Below are 19,985 nucleotides of genomic sequence, written 5' to 3'. Positions count from 1 at the left end.
ACAAGTAGATCCATTATCAATCTCTTTCCCGTGTTGTGAGGATACAATTGTTTTGTTTCAGTATCTCATGACTAGAGAGGAAAAAAACTTTTGCCAGTTTCTGACTTGGCCACGTTTCAGTGCGAGAGTTCCTGGGCTCAGTGTGGTATCTTCATTGCTTCTCGCTGCTGTCCATAAAGAAAGATCACATAACAAAGATACTAGTAAATAATAACAATAAGAAACATTGCATTTGATATATAGTGCCTTATCACGTCTTCGACGAGTCTCAAAGCTTTTCACCGAATGCACTAAAGTGAATAAATTATGAAACGTTAACTTAGAAGCAGAGGGAAGAAAGAACTTTTAGGGAAAAGTTTAATTTGGAGTCCTGTCACGTATCGGTGAAAGAACTCGCCTCGCAAGCTGGGTTTGATTCCTGGTCGAAATTTTGGGAAAGTTTCCTTACCCCACACACACATACACACGCACGACCAGCAGTAAATCGGAACCCGGTTGTTAGTCAATTGGTGAATTGTTTTTCCGGGGCTAATAATCCCTTCAAAAAATAATAATAAATCAATTTTAAAAATAATAATAATTTTGCCACTCAATCCACGACTGTTTGGGGGACGCTGCTATGCACAATTGGCTGCCACATTTCGCCCACAAAATATAGTCAATCCACATTACAGTATATTCTGTGAAGCGCTTTGAGACGTCCAGAAGAAGTGAAAAGCGCTATATCAAATGCAAGGATTACTATATTATTATTACTGTTTAACTTCTGAATGTTGCACCATCTTGAGTGCGGTTCAGTACAGATATTCTCTCAATAAACCTGGCCCAAGTTCGTGATATCCAGCTTCATAGAAGTACTGCCCAACATGGAGCGGATAGTACACTGGGTTTGTTCAAAGCTACGTCGAGTGACGTAGCTCAGTGGTTGGAGCACTCGTCTCGCGAGCACGGGGACCTGGGTTCAGTTCCCGGCAGGGCGAAACCTTAGGCAAGTTTCCTTACTCCACACACACGCCTCTGTTTACCAGCAGTAAGTAGGAACCCGGTTGTTAGTCGACTGGCGGATCGCTTTCCTGGGGTAATAATCCCCCCCTCTCTCTCCTCCCCCCCCCCCCCCAAAAAGTGTTTGCGGGACAGTAATGTGCGCAATTGGCTGCCACGATCCTCCCACAAAATAGTCAGCACACTTTACGGTGTATTCTGTGAAGCAATTTGAGAGTTCTCAACGAGGCGCTGTATCAAATGCAAGGATTAATAATGTTATTATTATTATTGAATCAATCCCTGACTGAGGGCGCGACTTGCCCCTTCACTTCCCTGCAAGCGAGCGAGTGAAATTGATTTAGGAAGTTGCCGACCAGTTTCCAAAGGGCGTGAATGCGCAGCACAAACGTGCGTAGGAGTTACCACAAACTGACTGGCTGGCGTCGAGAAATGGGACCGTTCATAGTGGTGATGTACCTAGAAGCTGGCGCTGAGTCTTGATGGTTTGAATGTGTGCCAGTTCCATCCCATTCGACGCAGCGTTTACACAGCGGCCTGTCATGCAAGGTAGCGTCCCGGAGCTCTTGACAGCGGCAGAACATGACGCGGAGTGGGGGGGGAGGTGTGGGAGGGGGGGAGGTGAGCATAGGCGCGGTGGAATAGGAAGGTCTTCAGGTGCGACCTGAAGATGGGGAAGGAAGGGGCAAGGCAGAGGGATAGAGGAAGAGCGTTCCAGGGTTTCGGGGAGTAGCGGCTGACAGTGTGGCCACCAATGGTGGGACGGAAGGCACGAGGGACAAGCAGGTGGTCGGAGCCAGTCGAGCCGAGGCAGCAGGTTGAGGAGTAAGCAGGTCGGAGAGGTGGTGGTGGTGGGGTGGGGGGGTGCCAGGGCCTGAAGGGATTTGAAAAGGCATTCCCCCTCTCCACTTGCACTCACTCACGCACACACTGCATCTCGACGAAGCACAAAACATACCCTGCCAGGAACTGCTGAGCTATTTGAATCTTGTGGATGGAAGCAATTTTAGAACAAAGGTAAGCTGGGAAACCCTTTGGAGTTGGAGTGCTCACCATAACACCCGCAGACTTGTTCCTTTCCTGTTGAGTGGGATGGTGGCCTTATGTGAACCCAGTACTAATGTTCCTTTGAAGGTAGCGGTCCTATATCTGCAAGCAAATTTGGTGAAATCCATGACAACTCACTGCTAAATCCTTGCGTGGTGTTGCAGTACTTCACGTCGGGTTTAATAGAAAACGTTTTCTGTTTTGCCAGCAACGAAGTGGCAGTGTTGTCTTGTCCCGTAGAGTCGTGGTTAGAGCACTCGCCTCGCAAACGAGAGGGCCTGGGTTAGATTCCCAGGCAGGGTGAAACCGTAGGCAAGTTTCCTTACTCCACACGCCACTATTTACCGAGCAGTAAATTGGAACCCGGTTGGTAGTTGATTGGCTGATCGCTTTCCGGGGGTAATCATTCCTCAAAAAAAAACTGTTCACTCGATCCATCTCTGTTTGTGGGACACTGCCGTACGCGCATAAAATACACAGTCAATCCACTGTACAATATATTCTGTGAAGCGTTTAGAGACGTCTAAATGACGTGATGTGATAAGGTGCCGTAACAAATGCAAGGATTGTTATATATAGTTGAATTGAGACTCCCAAGTGACTGCCAGGATGGTGAAAGGCAAACTAGATGGATTTTGGCCTTCTTTCGCCTAGCACCACGCCTCTTGTGTTCTCAGTGTTGCTCAAAACGCCATAACTCTTCACCGTAATGGCTTGGAGTGACGATCAGTACATGAGTGAATGGTGCTGGCCCAGCTCTCTTGTTAACTCACTTGTCAACAGCCCGTGAGTATCGGTTTCCAGGTCACCTTGTTGCAGTGAGTGATGAGGATGCAGTGCTGGGTTCACCTCGGCTGACCATTATACTCGTCTGTGCAAGTATCTTTCGCAAGAGGAAACCATTTGCAGCGATTGAGAGGATGCAGAGGAGGGCACCCAGAAGGATTGAAGGGATGGAGGGACTGTGGAGTCCTGTAGCTCAGTGGTTAGAGCGCTCGCTTCACCGAGCGAGAAGACCTGGGTTTGATTCCCGGGCAGGGCAAAATGTTAGGCAAGTTACCTCACTCCACACGTCTCTGTTTACCTTGCAGTAAGTAGGACCCTAGTTGTTAGTTAATTGGCGGATTTGACCCATTAAGCTTGTTCCCTCAAGGCTACGAAATGTAGACTTCACTCTACCCTCTGGGAGAAAAGCGCAGAATCCCTGAACCCTAAAATAAATGGTGCCTCTAATGCTAACGCTACACCTGACCTTTAAGATTCCACACATTCATTTCACCTGCCCGCCTTGCGTCTCAGTTTTTCTCTCACTGCCCTAAGTCGGTGTATCCGGTGCATTTCTGTCCCATTCTGAAGGCCTTTTTGGGGGAGGAGGACAGTTCGGGTGTCTGACACACATGGAAACCCATCACCGTTGCTCAAGAGTCACCAAACGGAGAATTCCCAGTGTTCCACCAACACATAGGAATCCCAGAGATAGATTGTTGGAATGGGATGTGCTCTCCCTCCCTCCCTCCCTGGAGAGATACATGCTGCTTACCTAATTCCGGAGAGTATTAGGCGCAGGTTGGCAAGAGCCAAGGCTTGGGGTGGGGGGGGAGCGCAGTGTGTGCGTTGGAGTATCTGCTGGAGTCTAACCAGCTAAAGCTGCATAGTTTGGGATTGATATCAATCACTGTCTGGCCAGCTCTCCTGCTGATTGTCCAGTTGGGACCACCCTCCCCATTAGGGCTTTGGCTGCGGTGTTAACAGGAGCTGAGGGGGATGATGTCTACCCCCAGTGACTGGTCTGCCCGTCCAGGTCCAGCCGGTGATTCAGTGAATATTCACTACTCGCATCCCGATTTCTCTAACTTTGGGGCAGCCCCTCATGGTGTGTGAATGAATAGGGTTTCTTGTTTGAAAATCCATTACCTGTTCGCATTGCACTAAACCTGCCACGCCTTGCCCCGTTCGCTGAATTGGCCCCGATCTGTGTCCGTGCGTTCAAAACCCACTTGAATGAACGTTCACCCCCACTTGCATTCCTCACCGCTTCCTTTTGAAAGGGCCCCGGCGATTTTAAAGCAGTTCTGTGTGAGACGAGCAATAGTTTGCTCAATCAGGCGATTGCTGAACGGTTTCTGTATGTAACGGGATGATGCTAAGATGGTGCTGTTGATCGACTTGCATCGGGCTCGTCCTCACATTCCAGTCAAATAGAGCGCTGAAATCACCCTGAAATCCACGACTGTTTGTGGGACCCTACTGCGGGCAATTGGCTGCTGTGTTTTGTCCACAAAATATACAGCTACTCCTCTTTACGATATAGCCTGTGAAGCGCTTTGAGAGACGTCACGAAGACGTGATAAGGCGCTAATTAAATCAAATGCAAGGATCAGTATTATTCGTATGGATTATATGGATTATTTTTGTGTTTTTCATATTGTGTTTTCATCAAATGGGTTATTTTGTGTGTGTTTTTATTATTGTTATTATTGTGGTCAGTAAACCGAGTGTAGACAAGGTGATATCTCCCAAGTGTTGCTTTGTCTGTCGCCCTCGAGTCTCTTGTTTGCACTGATAGCTTTAATTGATAGGATTGTCGTTCTCTTGTGCCAGTAAGTAGACGGGCGCGCTGCTTAACCAGACTGTTAATTACAAGAAACCACATTGGATTATGTTGAGAGGGATCACTTTGTAGCTCAGTGGTTAGAGCACTCGCATCGCAAGCGAGAGGACCTGGTTTTGATTCCCGACTGGACGAAACGTTGAGTAAATTTCCTTACTCCACAAGTCTCTGTTTGCGTAGCAGTAAGTAGGAACCCGGTAGTTAGTTGATCGGCCGATTGCTTTTCCGGTGGTATTAATCCCTTTTAATAAAACCAAAAAAAACCCCAAAACCTGGTCACTCAATCCACTGCTGTTTGTGGCGACGCTGCTGTGCGCAATTGGCGTTTCACCGACAAAATATACAGTCAATTCACTTTACAGTATATTGTGTGAAGCGCTTTGAGACGTCTCGAAGATGAGATGAGGCGCTGTATCAAATGCAACGGTTATTATTATTATTTGTAGATGCACTTCAACCGTCAAATGGAACGTTGGCTGGACATGCATTGAACCAAGCACTTTGAATTGCCTTTAATAAATCTTGGTATTCCTTTTTTCGTACACCCATCAAATAGTTATCACAGTTCAATAGATATGATATAAGCGACCACTGCTGCCATGTGAAACACCCAGTCCGAAGTAGATTGGTGTAAATCTGGATAGATTTTCACTCAACGCAAGTCTGTAACAGAACAGTTAAGGCCCTGTAGAGTGATAGGATACGGATTTACGTGCCTGTCCCCTTTGCCCTCTCTTCCGCCATCGTAAGCCGCACTTTCAGCCACTACGCCCTGAAACTCTATCCCTGTGCGTTGCCCCTTCGTTGCCTAACTTCAGGCCGTGCCTGAAGACCTTCCTCTTGGGACTGTGCCTACAGTCACCTCCCTCCGCCACTGTCGAGCGCTCTGGGACGCTACCCTGCGTGAGGGGGGGCGCTGTGTAAGTGCAAGTTGTTGTTGGTGGTTTTGTTAACAATCGCCCACATTTGGGGAGTGATTGAACCCTGGCAAGTGGACAAAGCCCAGCGTCCACCCTTAGGCACCTCCGAGCAGGGAGGTGGTTGGAAAGCGCGCAGGTGTGGGAACCCTGGTTGCTGTTTATCCCCTTGACTCAGCCCAACGCTGGGACCAATTGATGTCCTGCCTGAGCTCAAACTCGGGACCTTCCTGCTCTCTGTTCCTCAGCTGAAGGACAAAGTGGAGTGCGCCTCATCTGGTTTCCTTGTTGTGAACGGTTCCTACTTGGTTGGGAGCAGCGGAGAATGTCCCCCATTGGTTAAGCGCGTCCAAACTGAACCCAGTCCCACCAATGCCTTAAATAAAAACGGAAGTCACTGGGAACACGCAGCAGGTCAGGCAGCATCTATGGAGAGAGTTAACGTTTCAGGTCGATGACAGAAGGTTTGAGACGTTTCGAAGACGCGACGCGAAGACCGAAAGATCGCTTTCCGGGATTAAAAATCCCTCCCAAAAAAAATAGTTTGGTCACTTCAATCCACAACTGTTTGGCTGCTGCGTTTTGCCCACAAAATATAGTCAATTCACTTTACGGTATATTCTGTGAAGCGCTTTGAGACGTCTCGGAGACTTGATAAGACGCTGTATCAAATGCGAGGATTATCGTTACGCATATCTGCTTTGTGGTAAATTACGCTACTTGAAGCCTCCGGTTTTGAGTACTGTGTTTTCACCCCTGAGGTAAAAGGAGGTCACATATGCAGAGGTAGAGCCTGCGTTTAGAGCTACGTTTGTGTGTGCCACGCAAGTGTGTACATGCACTCGTGTAAGTGTGTGTGTGCACACGCGCACCAGTTTGTGTGTGTGCCCTCAAGTGTGCATCCGTGCAAATGTGTCTGTGCAAGTGCGTGCATGTGTTTGTGTGTTCACGTGTCTCTTTACGTGTTTCTGGAGCTGCTCTTTACACAGTTATTTGGATTAGATGATGTGGTTGTTTGCCAGCCAACGCATCTCAATCTCGACTCTCTTCTGCAGAGATGCCATCCAAACCCAAACACGGCAGCCACAAGACTCGCTCAGGACGGGAGCAAAAGAAGGTAGGAATAAAGAGAGCGAGGGGGTGATTGGGGGGGGGGGGCAACTGCGTGTGTGTTGGTGTTGGGGGTAAGGGTGGAGAGAGGGAGGGGGATGTGGCGTTCGATTACAATTTGGGTTGCTGAGGGAATCGTTTGGTGCGATATGTTTTTCCTGGTCAGCCAGGGGTCCGACACACGCAGAAACCCATCGTCGTTGCTTAAGAGCATCCAAACCCGCTGAGAATTCCCCGCATCCCACCCACACGTGGAAATCCCAGAGATAGATTGTTGGAATGGAATGCGCTCTCTCTCTCTCTCCCTCTCCCTCTCTCTCTCTCTCTCTCTCTCTGGAGGGAGGCAAAATGCACAGTCACTCCACTTTGCACTATATTCCGTGAAGCGCTTTAAGGGGTCTCAACCACATGACAAGGCGCTGCATCAAACTGTCCGTCCAGCGCCTTGGGACGTGCTCGCGACGCGAGCCGCGCCGTGTAAGATGTCATCCGCTGCTGTCGGTGATGTAAATGCGGGTGATCAGTAAGGCGATTAACCTGCGTGTGTGTGTGTTTCCCGGCAGCACCATCACCATCACCACCACCAGACAGCACAGCCACTGAAGCCTCCGTCGCCGCAGTTCGTACCCACGTCGCTGCCGGTGATGGAGCCCCAGATACTGACAAACGCCTACGACGCCATGCCTCACTTCGGGCAGCCTCTGATGCACCTTCCCCACCAGAGCGAGCTCGCATCCCACCTGCCAGGGCCCCCCGACCAGCACTCCCCTCCCCACCTCAGCCAGCATTCGGTAGTGGCTCCCCCAGGTCAGTGGGTTTACTCGGGGTGAGGAGTGGGGATGGGTTGGGGGAAGTTGGGGGATACTGTCCTCCTCACTGTTTACTGCTTTTCCAGCTTAGTATCATCTGCAAACTTGGAAATTGTACTCCCTATACCCAAGTCAGGTCATTTATATAGATCCAAAACAGCAGTGGGCCCAATACCAACCTCTGGGGGACACTACTGTACACTTCCCTCCATTCAGAAAAACAACTGTTCACCACCACTCTCCTCTTCCTGTCTCCCAGTCAGTTCTGTATCCGCTGCCACTGTCCCTTTAATGCCGTGAGCTTCTATTTTGCTTACAAGTCTCAATCAATTCACTTTACAGTATATTCTGTGAAGTGTTGAGACATCTCAAAGACATAAGGCGCAATATCAAATACAAGGATTATTATTATCATAAAATATTACAGGACAGAAGGAGGCCGTTCGGCCCATCGTACCTGTGCTGATTCTTAAGAGTTACCCAATCAGTCCCATTCCCCCTGTGCTCCCTACCATATCCTTGCAATTTTTTTCCTTTTCAAGTACCTACTTAATTCTCTATTGAAAATTGTTATTAAATCTGTTTCCACCACCTTTTCAGGCAGTGCGAGCCAGACCGTAACAACTTTCTGCTTAAAAAAAAAGAAATAAGTTCTCCTCGTCTCCTCTCCGGAGCTTGCGGTTAGCGCTCTTGCCTCGCAAGCGGCCTCGCAGCGCTGAACAGTCTATGACGTTCGGGGGGTGAAATCCTCGAGCGTTCAGAGCGTGGAGATCGCTTAAAAATTGGGCTTCCCCATTGTGGATAGTACATTGGGTTTGTACAAAGCTGCGACGAGTCCCTGTAGCTCAGTGGTTAGAGCACTCGCCTCGCCTTGATTCCCGAGCGGGACAGGGCAAAACTTTTATTATTACGCACGCACACACATACACACACACACACACACACGCGCTCACCTTTGTTTAACAGCAGCAAGTAGGAAGCTGGTTGTCAGTCGATTGGCGGATGGACCGTTTTCCGGGGATAATAATCCCTCTACCTCTCTTAAAAAAAAGTCACTCAATCCACCACCGTTTGTGGTAAGTCGCCGCGCGGAATTGGGCTGGCGCGTTTCGCCCACAAAACAGACGCTTGGCAGTATATCCTGCGAAGCGCTTTGAGATGTCTCGACGGCGTGATAAGGGGCTGCGTCAAATGCGGGGCGATAATTATCATCATCATCATCATCATCGAGGCAATTTCTTTTACACACAACGTACGGTTGTCTGTCTGACGCTTGTTTGTAACCGTTCTCTTGCAGCTTTGCACAGCAGTCTGCCTCAACAGCCCTCGAGACCCAGCGGGAAAGCCGCCCCATTACCTCCCAAACCCCCTCGTCCCCTCGCTCCCTCCCCCCCGCTGGTCCCGCAGCCTTTACTGCAGCCCCCGGCCCTCCTGGAGGAAGAGGAGCCCCTCAATCCCCGCCACACCCTCCCGCTCCAACCCAGTCAGATGCACCTGTACCTTCAGCACCTGCAGAAGGTGCAGAACCAGACCCCGCTCCTCTCGACGGTGCAGACCGCCAGCCAGCCCCTCCCCCACAGCCAGCCCCCGCCTCTCCCCCACCCCCACCCCCACCCCCAGCCCCCGCCACACCCCCAGCCGCCCCAACACCCCCAGCCTCCGCCTCACCCCCAGCCTCCGCCACACACCCACCCTCACCCCCACCCTCATCCCCACCCCCAGCCCCATCCCCAACCCCACCCTCAGCCCTCTCCCCAGCCCCAACCCCAGCCACAGGTCCAGCAGCAGCAGCAGCAGCAGCAACAACAGCAGCAGCTTCAGCAGCGGCAGCTCCACATGCAGGCCATGCAGTTCCCCGCTCACTTGCAGCCGCCCCCACCCCAACAGCAGCCACAGCCACCCCCGCATCACCAGCCTCACCAGCCTCCACAGCAAGCCAAACCCCAGCAAGTCATCCAGCACCACCACTCGCCCCGACAGCCCAAGCCAGACCCCTACTCCACCGGTAAGTACCACAGCGGCCCCTTGAGACGAATCGACCATGCGATAAGGATTATTACTTATTACTCAATCGCAAGGATTATTACTATGAATTATTATTGTTACTAGCTGCGTAAATGTCACTTGTTGTGGTTTGTCCCCCCGACGTGAAAGGCGCGAAGCAAAGGTGATTTTGTTGTTGCTGCTGCTGTTGTCCTTCGGACGATACCAAGCTCTTCGAGAAACTCGCCCGCACGGAGGGTTTGATATCAGTGCAAGTTGTTGTTAAACCGAGGTCCCATCAGGTTGACGTTAAAAATCCAGGGACGCTGTTGGTAAAGAGAAGGGAGTTTTTCTCTCCCTCTCTCCCCCTCTCTCTCTCTCCTGGTATTTTGGCCGACAATCCATCAAATAAAATTAATCACTCACTCCATGGGACGTTGCTGTGCGCAATGGGCTCCAGCGTTTCGCCCACAAAATACACAGTCGATCCACTTTACAGTGTATCCTGCGAAGGCGTCTCGAAGAAACGATACTGTTTACCTACCAGTAAGTAGGTTGTTAGTCGATTGACGGTTCGTTTTTCTGGGGGTAATAATCCCCGACTATGTTTGTAGGACACTGCCACATTCAGCCCACAAAATATATAGTTCACTTTACAGTATATCCTGTGAAGCTTTGAGACATTTCGAAGACCTGATAAGGCGCTGTATCAAATTCAAGGATTATTATAAGTCTTTCGGGTTTAAGCTTTGCTCTCTCTACCTTTTCAGCTCACTTGACAGACGTGCCCTCGCCTCTCTTGATGCATTCCCCACCGCTCTCGCAGTTCCCGTCTCTTATCCAGTCACCACCGAGAAACGTACAGGTTAAAAACCAGGTAAAAGTGACGACCCTTAACCCCCCCCCCCCCCACACATGCACACACACACACACACACACACACACAAACAGTGCCTTGTACAGACTTGGACATCAGCTGGTTACCAGGAAGGGTAGTTAACACTATTTGGGCATTGAGCATCAAAGCCACTGTAAAGCGCTCTGGGACTATCCCGCATGAAACACAGAAACAGGAGGAGGCCATTCAGCCCCTCGAGCCTGTTCTGCCATTCTGTAAGATCGTGGCTGATCTGTACCTCAACTCCAATCACCCGCCTTTGCCCCGTATCCCTCAATACCCCGACCTAACAAACATCTCCACCTCAGTCTTGAAGACGTGAATGGATCCAGCCATAATCCACAGCCTTTTGGGGGGGAGAGAGTTCTATAGTGAAGGGCGCTTTACAAATGCAAGTTGTTGTTGTTATTATTAAGCAAGGTTGTGTGTGTGGCAGGAACCCCGAACTCCCTCGATAGTGCAATCGCAGCCTATGGTCAGCGTGAAGGATGAGAAGACGCACTCTTCGCCAGTTATCCGAAATGAGCCGTTCAGCCCCTCGATTCGCCAGGAACAGTCAAAGCGTCAGGAGGGCTCCAAGCCGCCTCCACACCTTGCACACCGTGAGTTACGCTGTCCAGCCAACGTGAAAAGCGCTATACAAGTATCATTCGTATGGACTCCTGTAGCTCAGGGGGTTAGAGCACTTGGCTGCCGCGTTTCGCCCACAAAATATACAGTCAATTCACTTTACAGTATATCCTGTGAAGCGCTTTGAGGACAACACAAATACAATACAAAATGACGTTTACACGGCGCCTTTCACATCCAGAGGATGTCCCGAGGCGCTGGACGGTCAGGGATTTGGACCTGAGCTGGGGGTTGGGATCAGGAGTCCAGGGAGGGTAGGGAAGGAGGGTGACCGAAGACTCGGTCGAAGAGGAGGGTCTTGAGACGTGCCTTGGAAGGAGGGAAGAGGGCAAGTTGAAGGGACTGCGGGATGGAGTTCCAAAGGGTGGGGGCAGAGACGTCTGGGAAACCTGATCAGGCGCTAAATCAAATGCGAAGGTTATTATTATTATTATAATAATTTCCTCTTCCAGGACCGGAGATGAAACACATGGAAGGTGCTGGGCCTGTGATTCGGCCTCCAGAGCACAGCTCACAGCCTTCCCCTCAGGACAAGGACAAGCCGAAACAACAAACTCCCAAAACCCCCGTCGCTCCCAAAAAGGTAAGCGGGCCCCCACCCCAGATATTTTAGTTCAGCGTCTCAAGCGTTCGTTCCCAGTTAGCTCCCCTCGACCGGTTTAGATCACGACCTCCCTCTAACTCGAGTCGCGCATTTTCTCTGCGCCTCCCCTTCAGGACCTGAAGATCAAGAACATGGGGTCGTGGGCGAGTCTGGTGAAGAAGACACCCTCCACGCCCTCGTCCACGGTGAAATCGTCGAGCGACAGTTTCGAACACTTCCGACGAGCAGCGCGGGAAAAGGAGGAGAGGGAGAAGGTCCTGAAGGCACAGGAAGAGATCCGTAAAATGCAGCAGGAGGCGGCGGAGAAAGAGCGCTTGCGGATGGAGCAGGAGAGACAGCGGTGAGATCCTCTACAGCCATTACCGCCATCTCGTGCAGTCCCGTAGCTCAGCGTGGAGTTCCTGTAGCTCCAGCCCTCGCCTCGCAAGCGAGAGGACACCGGGTTCGATTCCCGGGCGGGTCAGGGCCAAAGCTTAGGTGGCTTTCCATAGTCCACTCGCGCACACGCCTCTGGTTACTCAGCAGGAAGTCGGAACCCGCTTGTTAGTCGATTGGAGGATGGCTTTTTCGGGGGTAATAATTGCTTCCAAAAAAAATTAATAATAATAGATCGGTCACTTCAATCCACGACTTTGTGTGGGGGACACTGCTGCGCGCGATTGGCTGCCGCATTTCGCCCACAAAATATACAGTCACTACACTTTACAGTATATTCTGTGAAGAGCTTTGAGTACGTCTCGATAAATGTGATAATAATAATCCTTGCATTTGATGTAGCGCCTTGATCACGTGTTTGAGATGTCTTAAAGCGCTTCACAAAATATACTGTCACGTGAATTGACTGTATTTTGTAATAAGGCACTGTATCAAATGCAGGGATTATTATTATTATTATTAACCAGCAGGATCCTTTAAGGGTTATTTGACCATAAAATTCGATGAGATCCATTTCCTGCTCCCCACAGCTGGTCTCGTGCCTTGGAAAGCTGTCTCCAAAGCTCAGCTCTCTCTCTCTCTGTCTGTTTTTGGCAGTGTTGCAATCCCCTTGTTCCCACGCTCAACTTAGATTAGACGGTCTGATCTGCCTTCGCAGTGCTCCGTCTCCAGAAATTCTTCCCTTTTTCTCCAAACATACTCTGGTGACTCTACAGTCTTAAATCAGGAGACTCGAGGTCAAAGCTTGGACTAAATGTTCTCTGCGGTTGGAATCCCGGCTGCCTGGACTGTTCCCTTAATCTACTCTCGAAACTGATATGACTTTATAATATAATCCTTGCATTTGATATAGCGGTTTATCACGTCTTCGACTTTGACCGGGGAGAGGGGTGGGGGGGACAGGAGGAAAGAGAGGTCTACTTACAGTGGACAGGACGAACTACAGCAGTAGTTCGGGTGTTAGGCTGCCAACACCAACAACAACTTGGATTTACCCAGCGCGCTTCACAGTAGCGGAGTCTGCCCCCCCCGAGCCGGAGGGTGGGAGGAGGTGGAAGTGGGTGGTCTCCTCTTTGAGGGGGGGGGGGGGGGGGGCGAGGCGGAGGGATTCGGGGAGAGAGTCCCAGAGTTTCGGGGTGGTAGCGGCTGATGGTGGAGCGGAGGAGATGAAGGACAAGGATAACCTGCAGTTTATGGAGGGAAGCATTCGGGGATGTGTTCAGGCTAAATGTTTGCTTGAGGAAGCGCTCTGGGATGCAAGTTGTTGTTGTTGTCTCCCCCCACCCCCCACCCACCACCACCACCACCTCTCCGACCTCCTAACCCCATATCAGCCTGCCTGCTCCCTCCGCTCAGCAGCAGAGCGAAGCTCAGCTTCGCGTCCCCCGCACTTCCCGCCCCACCATTGGCGGTCGGGTACTCAGCATCTCAGAGGAATAATAATCTCTTCCAAAAAAAGTAAGAAGAATTTGGTCAATTCAATCCACGGCTGTTTGTGGGGACGTCGCTGTGCGCAATCGGCTGCCGCTGTTTCTCCCACAAAATGTACAGTCAATTGACTTTACGGTGTATCCTGTGAAGTGTTTTGAGACGTCCAGAAGACGTGATCAGGCGCTGTATCAAATGGAAGGATTATTATTATTACCTCTGTCCCCACACTCTGGAACTCTATCGCGCAATCCCTCCGCCTCACCCCCTCTCTCGCCTCCCTGAAGTCCCGTTTAAAAACGCAGCCCCCAATAATCTGGCGGGGCTGACGTACTGACCGCGAACTCCTCCGGTTTGCAGGGGTCGGGACGAGGAGGATGCGTTGGAGTGCGCTCGGAGGGCACACGAGGATGCCAGGAGGCGACAGGAGCATCAACAGCAGCATCAACAGCAACATCAACAGCAACATCAACAGCAGCATCAACAGCAACAGCAGCAGCAGCAGCAGCAACAACAACAACAACAACAGCAGCAGCAGCAGCAGCAGCAGCAGCAACAACAGCAGAGCTCCCAGGCCAGCTCCCAGTCGATGCTGGATCAGCAGCGAGAAATGGCGCGGAAGAGAGAGCAGGAACGCAGACGGAGGGAGGCGGTAAGTCTGGCCAGCGAAACCCCGCGCAGCTGCGATGGGCTCTTTAACGACGATCGCGGCCAAATTCTCGAGAATTCAGAGCGCGGAAACCGCTTAAGGGGTTGGGGTTCCCCGTCGCGGAGACCCGTAGAGTAGCGGTTCGCCTGGCGAGGTAAGAGGAACCCGGGTTCGATTCCCGGGCGGGTCACGGTGAAACCTCGGGCAAGTTTCCTTACTCCACGCACACGCACGCCTCTGTTTACCCGGCAGTAAGTAGGAACCCAGTTGGTAGTTGATTGGCGGATCGCTTTTTTGGGGGGTCATAATCCCTTCAAAAAAAATAATAATTTGGGCACTCAGCCCACGACCGTTTGATGGGCGCTGCCGTGCGCAATTGGCTGCCGCGTTTCTCCCACAAAATATACAGTCAAATCCACTTTACAGTATATTCCGTGAAGCGCTTTGAGATGTCTCGAGGGCACTATATCGAAGGCGAGGATTGTTATTATTATTATTACAAATGCAAGTTGTTAATCACACGTACGCCTGTGTCCTCCCTGTGCTACAGATGGCAGCTACGATTGACATGAATTTTCAGAGCGACTTAATGGCAATATTCGAAGAGAATCTCTTCTGAGCCGATGTGGATCCTGACTCGTGAAAGTTACTACCAAACTTTTTCCACGCGTAAGACGTGGCAGCGTAGTTGTCAGCAGAGTCCCCTCCTCCCCACCCAACCCCCCCCCCTCCACCCCAACCTCCCCCCCCACTTCCTCACGGTCTTTCTGCATGTGTGAACCCCCCAAGTGAGTGAGTCAATCGTTCAGTCAAAAAGGCCGCCTTGAGATGGATGGATGGACGGACAGACAGAGATGGACAGAAGTCTGCCTTGCATTTAACCCACAATATAGGAATGAACAAATAAGACATCGACGACGACGGAAAAAAAAAAAGGTTCCATTTAGTTTCGGGAAGGCAAAAAAAAACACACACACACACACACACCGCGCGTGCTCTTTTCTGCACGCAAACCTGCTCGTGTGTGTTCGTGCGTGAGTGTAACCGGTCCTCTGAATGATACTACTATGCCGGGGTGAGTGGGGGGGGGGGGCGGGTGTGGGGGTGGGCGAGGGGTGGGGGGGATGTGAGGGGCGAGTGGGGAGGGCGAGGAAAAGAGGGGTATCCATTAACTACCAGGTTTTCCTCACCAAACTCCTTCACTTGGGAAAAGCTTCTGACTCTTAACCATTCACACAGGGTTTGTCTGTTTCCACGTGACAGACAGACAGACAGACACAGACAGACAGACACACAGACAGACTTGCCCCCTGTTGTTTCTGAAACGGTTTTTTTTTGTGCTGATTTAGTTTCTTATCAATCACGTCGGATCAATCTCGTCTGATAACTAACGAGAGGAACAGGGTGACGCCGAGGTCTATTTAAAAAAAAAAAGAAAGAAAAGAGAGAAAGAAAGAAAAGAAAGAAAAGAAAGGAAAAAGTGGGAAATTTTTCCCCCGGGGGAAAACTGGGCAGGGTGTGGGCCCACCTTAGCGAATTAAAACTATATAATCTGTACGGACTATTTAACCAGTGCATCTTTGTGTTCACAGTAGGGGTTTTTTTTTTACTACACAGTGCGTAGTGGAGTCTGTGGGTTTTTGTTTATCCCCCGGACAGACTCTGCGGTAACTGGAGCTCGCTCGCTCGCTCGGTGTGTTTTGCCCTGACGGAGCCCCCCCCCCCCCCCCCCACCCCACACCACCCCGAGGCTCGCGACGGCATACAAACACGAAAAAGGGAAAAAGACGTGTACGTTGGGAGGTTTCAATGGCTAGTCTTGTGTCTCCCCACCCCATTCCCCCGGTCGTTCCGCCTCCCTCAACCCCCCCTCACCATAAAACTCTTACTTTTATTGGGGTTTTTGAGGGGGCGGTTTGTTTTTCTGTTCATTTTTCTTTTTTTTACCCGCAGTGTCTGGGATCAATGCTGGACTGACAACTAAAGTAGGTGAATTTTTGTTCGCTCCCCCCCCCCCCTCAAAACCCCCGTCCCTGTTCTTCTCTCCCCACCCAACCCCCCCCCCCCACCCCACCACCCCCGTTACCTCAGGAGATATGGATACGAATATGAACTACCGTCGTCTTGTACATTTGTCCCCCTGAACGTTATTAAGAGATCGGAAAAGGTTTTACTTTCTTTTCCACCAAATAGCCAGAGGTGCGGTGCAGTTCGTACTCAACCGGTGCTGTATAGTGGGTAGATTTGGTGTCTCATCTTTAACCTGTTTAAGTTGAGTGTCTCTCCTGGTAGAATGTCGGACGTTTCCCTTTCCCTTCACCTCAGCAGAAACGTGTTGTCTTCCTCACCCGGACATCTGCGCTCACTCGCCCTTTAACCATCGATTCCCACTGGCTTTCTCTTCCGCAGAGAGGGGTGTACCAAACTATAGAAGCTGTTTTTTTTTTTTTTCTGTGGATGGAACCCGTTCTCCCATTTCGTATTCGCTCGGAAACATCCAGGCTCTCCTACCGTCCGTTCGTCCGTTCGTTCAGCTCCCGCGTAAACGTGTGATTGTTTTTTTTTTGCTCTCTCTCTCTCTCTCTCTCTCGTGGCAAAGTTTAAATTAATGTACCATTCCTCATCTTTGCCTTTAAATATAACTTTATTTTTTCAGCTGTTTTTAACCTATTTTTCTTTTTTTTTAAAAAAAGACGATGAACATATTTTAGTGCCAAAATACCCACTATACAGTAGCAGTCGAGTTTCCCCCCCACCCCCCACCCCCCCCCCCGACCCCGGACTGACCGCTCTACTCCTTGGTTTAATGTCGGTTTTACTAAAAGAGGCAGAAAAAAAACTTGCATTTGGTCTGTATCGATTATTGAATAAAACACCTTTTATACAACCGCTGGCGTCTTTTTCTTAACCAGAGACCGTATGGGACCCCTGTCGTCGTCATCATCATCACTGTCATAATAATAATACTCCTCGCATTCGATACAGCGCCTTATCACGTCTTCAAGACGTCTCAAAGTGCTTCACAGAATATACTGTAAAGTGGATTGACTGTATTTTGTGGGTGAAACGCAGCAGACAATTGCGCGCAGCAGCGTCCCCACAAACTGGTGGATTGAGTGACCAAATTATTATTATACACACACACACACATATATATATATACACACACACACACTGTACTTGGAGTGAGCACAGGATGTCTCTGCGATGAACTGGAGATGAGAGTGATTTTTCACCACATTTGACAGAGGCTTTTTGTCCGTCGCCTTGATAGGCGCGAGGAGAAAGAGGAGGTTGATTTTGAAGTTGTGCGGCAGTGTTGTCTTTCACCCGGAAATAGTTCTAGTGAGTGTTGATGGATTGTGGCGTCGTTCGAATTCCTGATACAAACCCGTCCAGTGGGAAACCCTCCGGCTGGGAACCAGCGCACACACCACACAGTGTTACTGTGAGTAGCTCTTTCTTATGTAGCTTCGTTGTTAGAAAAGTGAGGGCGGGGGGAGCGTGTTGCTGTTTGTGTGTGTGTGTGTCTGTGTCTGCGTGTGCGCGTGTGTGTGCATGCGTGAGACAAGCACCTTGGAACACCCCCACGCACACACACACACATACAAATTTTTTTTGAAACGATTCGAACTCACTCAATCCCCGACTGTTTGTGGGACAGTGCGCGATTGGCTTCCGCGTTTCGCCCGCCAAATTACATACACTTTACAGTCTATTCTGCGAAGCGCTTTTTGAGGCGTCTCGGAAGACCTGATAAGGGCCCTTTTGTCAAGTGCAAGGATAATTATTATTATTACCTACCCAGATTCCCTTTGGAAAGCTGTTACTGAATCTGCTCCCGCCGCCCTTTCAGGCAGTGCGTTCCAGACCGTAACAACTCTCTCGTGTTTTAAAAAAAAATTCTCCTCTCCCCTCTGGTTCTTTTGCCAGTGTATCTCAAATCTATGCCCTCTGGTTACCTCCCCACCCGCCCGCCCGCCGGTGGAAACAGCTTCTCCCTTTCCGGTTGATCATAATATCAGCGCAGTGCTCGGCCTCAGCGGCAATAATCACGCAAAGGATTCGACGAACTTAAAAAGAAAAAAAACTTCCAAGCGTTCCTCTGGCACTTGTCCGATCGCAGTTGAATTCTTTTTTCTCTTTTTTAAAAAAAAACTTCGGAGTCCCGATAACATTTAGTTTCCTTGCTCCGCGCACCCACCTCCGTTTACCTAGCAGTAAGTGGGAACCCGGTTGTCCGGCAGTTGATTTGCTTTCGGAGGCAGTGATCCCTCCAAAAAATAATAATAATAATCTGTCCGCTCGACCCGCGACTGTTCGTGGGGTCGCTGCTGCGCGCAGTTGGCTGCCGCGTTTCGCCCGCAATATATGTTCTGTGCAGCGCTTTGAGACGTCTCAAAGACGTGATAAGGCGGTATATCAAATGCAAGGATTATTATTATTATTATGTCGCACTGTGTCATATCGGGGTTGGGGGGGGGAGTGTGGGAGAGAATGATAGAGGCCTCGGCACCCCTAAGAACGACTTTTATCAGCTGTTTCAACTCCTGACGTATGAAATGTAGGCATCAAGATTGTGCTGAATACCTGTGGACGTGACTTATCCGGGGTGGGTTTGGGGCTGTAGGTAGGAAGGAGGGGGAACAGTATTTCCTCCCAATAAAAACCTATGAGTTTTTAAATAGTTATGCTGAGCTGGCCGGGTTTCTGCAGAGTTTCCGTTTACCCCGTTTCTCCCCCCGAAAATACACGGTCGATTCATTGGACAGTGTACCCCGTGAAGCGCTGCGAGACATCCCGATGACATGATAAGGCGCTGCACCAAAAATGGACGGATTATTATCTTTTAATTATCAAATAGATCTTATAACCGTCGCCGGCTACCAGGCAACACGGCAGGAGAGGAGGCGGATGTTTCCGTGTTAAAGCCGTGTGGCTGGTGGTCCTGCGTGCGGCCACGCACCCTGACGCCGTTTTCAGCATCGCAACGCAGGGATTGTCTTGACGTGTGGGTCTTGTTACGTAGAGTTGTTCTGGCGATAAAATGCAGTGTTCGTTTACTGTCCCTCTCCGTTCATCCTTTGTGTTATCAAGGGAGACTTCTACGGGCTTCAGTGGAGTCTTGTAGCCTAGCGTTAGAGCGCTCGCCACTTGCAAGCGAGAGGACCCAGGTTCGATTCCCGGGCAGAGCGAAACGTTTGGCAAGTTCCCTTACTCCGCACACGCGAGCCTCTGCTTACCCGGCAGTAAGCAAGAACCTGGTTGTTAGTCGACCGGCGGGTCTCTTTTCCTCGGGGGGGGTAATGTTACATCCCTTCAAAAAAAAACTGATAAGAATAATTTGGTCACTTCGATCCAGGGCTGTTTGTGGGGGACTCCGCTGTGCGCAATCGGCTGGCTGCCGCGTTTCGCCCGCGTGACGCGGTCGGTCGACTTTACGGTCCATTCCGCGAAGAGCTTCGCGACGTCTCGAAAACGTGATCGGGCGCCGTATCGGAGGCAAGGATTATTTTTTATTGTTTAAAAACCCGCAGCTTCGAAGAGTAGACGGCGGGAACCGAGAGCGGCTGAGGTCCGTGAGCAAGTGTGACTGTACAGTATTTAGGATCACTTGAGTAATTAGTAATCACTGAAGGCTTCGGAGCAGCTTCCTTTGCGTACTTGTGCTCCACCTCCGCACTCAGGGTTCAAATGCCTACTGTCTTTTGTAGTTACTGTCGTCTTATTACAACGAGCGAGTCCTTTGAAACCATCAGAATCCACTATGTACATACGACACACAAACAATACGGATCTCAAAGTGCTTAAAATGGCCCCGCGCCGCGCCACCACTGTTGGGGTTTGGGGGAGGTTAAAAAA

General features: G+C 50.4%; 1 protein-coding gene across 1 annotated transcript in view; it reads left to right on the top strand.

The window, feature by feature from the left end:
* brd4 (bromodomain containing 4) overlaps positions 1-14,845 on the top strand; it is a 97,141-nt gene extending 82,296 nt beyond the window's left edge. The window contains exons 13-22 of the mRNA XM_042344729.1: positions 6,633-6,694; positions 7,251-7,494; positions 8,794-9,178; positions 9,296-9,501; positions 10,250-10,356; positions 10,814-10,979; positions 11,460-11,590; positions 11,725-11,951; positions 13,835-14,126; positions 14,674-14,845. Of these exons, the coding sequence (XP_042200663.1) occupies positions 6,633-6,694; positions 7,251-7,494; positions 8,794-9,178; positions 9,296-9,501; positions 10,250-10,356; positions 10,814-10,979; positions 11,460-11,590; positions 11,725-11,951; positions 13,835-14,126; positions 14,674-14,742 (1,889 nt within the window). The 3' untranslated portion in view covers positions 14,743-14,845. The remainder of the gene's footprint in view (positions 1-6,632; positions 6,695-7,250; positions 7,495-8,793; positions 9,179-9,295; positions 9,502-10,249; positions 10,357-10,813; positions 10,980-11,459; positions 11,591-11,724; positions 11,952-13,834; positions 14,127-14,673) is intronic.
* Positions 14,846-19,985: the final 5,140 nt, after the last annotated feature.

This window comes from Callorhinchus milii, unplaced genomic scaffold (assembly GCF_018977255.1).
Source record: "Callorhinchus milii isolate IMCB2004 unplaced genomic scaffold, IMCB_Cmil_1.0 Scaffold29, whole genome shotgun sequence".
Classification (NCBI taxonomy): domain Eukaryota; kingdom Metazoa; phylum Chordata; class Chondrichthyes; order Chimaeriformes; family Callorhinchidae; genus Callorhinchus; species Callorhinchus milii.
The sequence above is the reverse complement of the archived record's forward strand: the minus strand, read 5'-3'. Positions and strand labels throughout refer to the sequence as shown.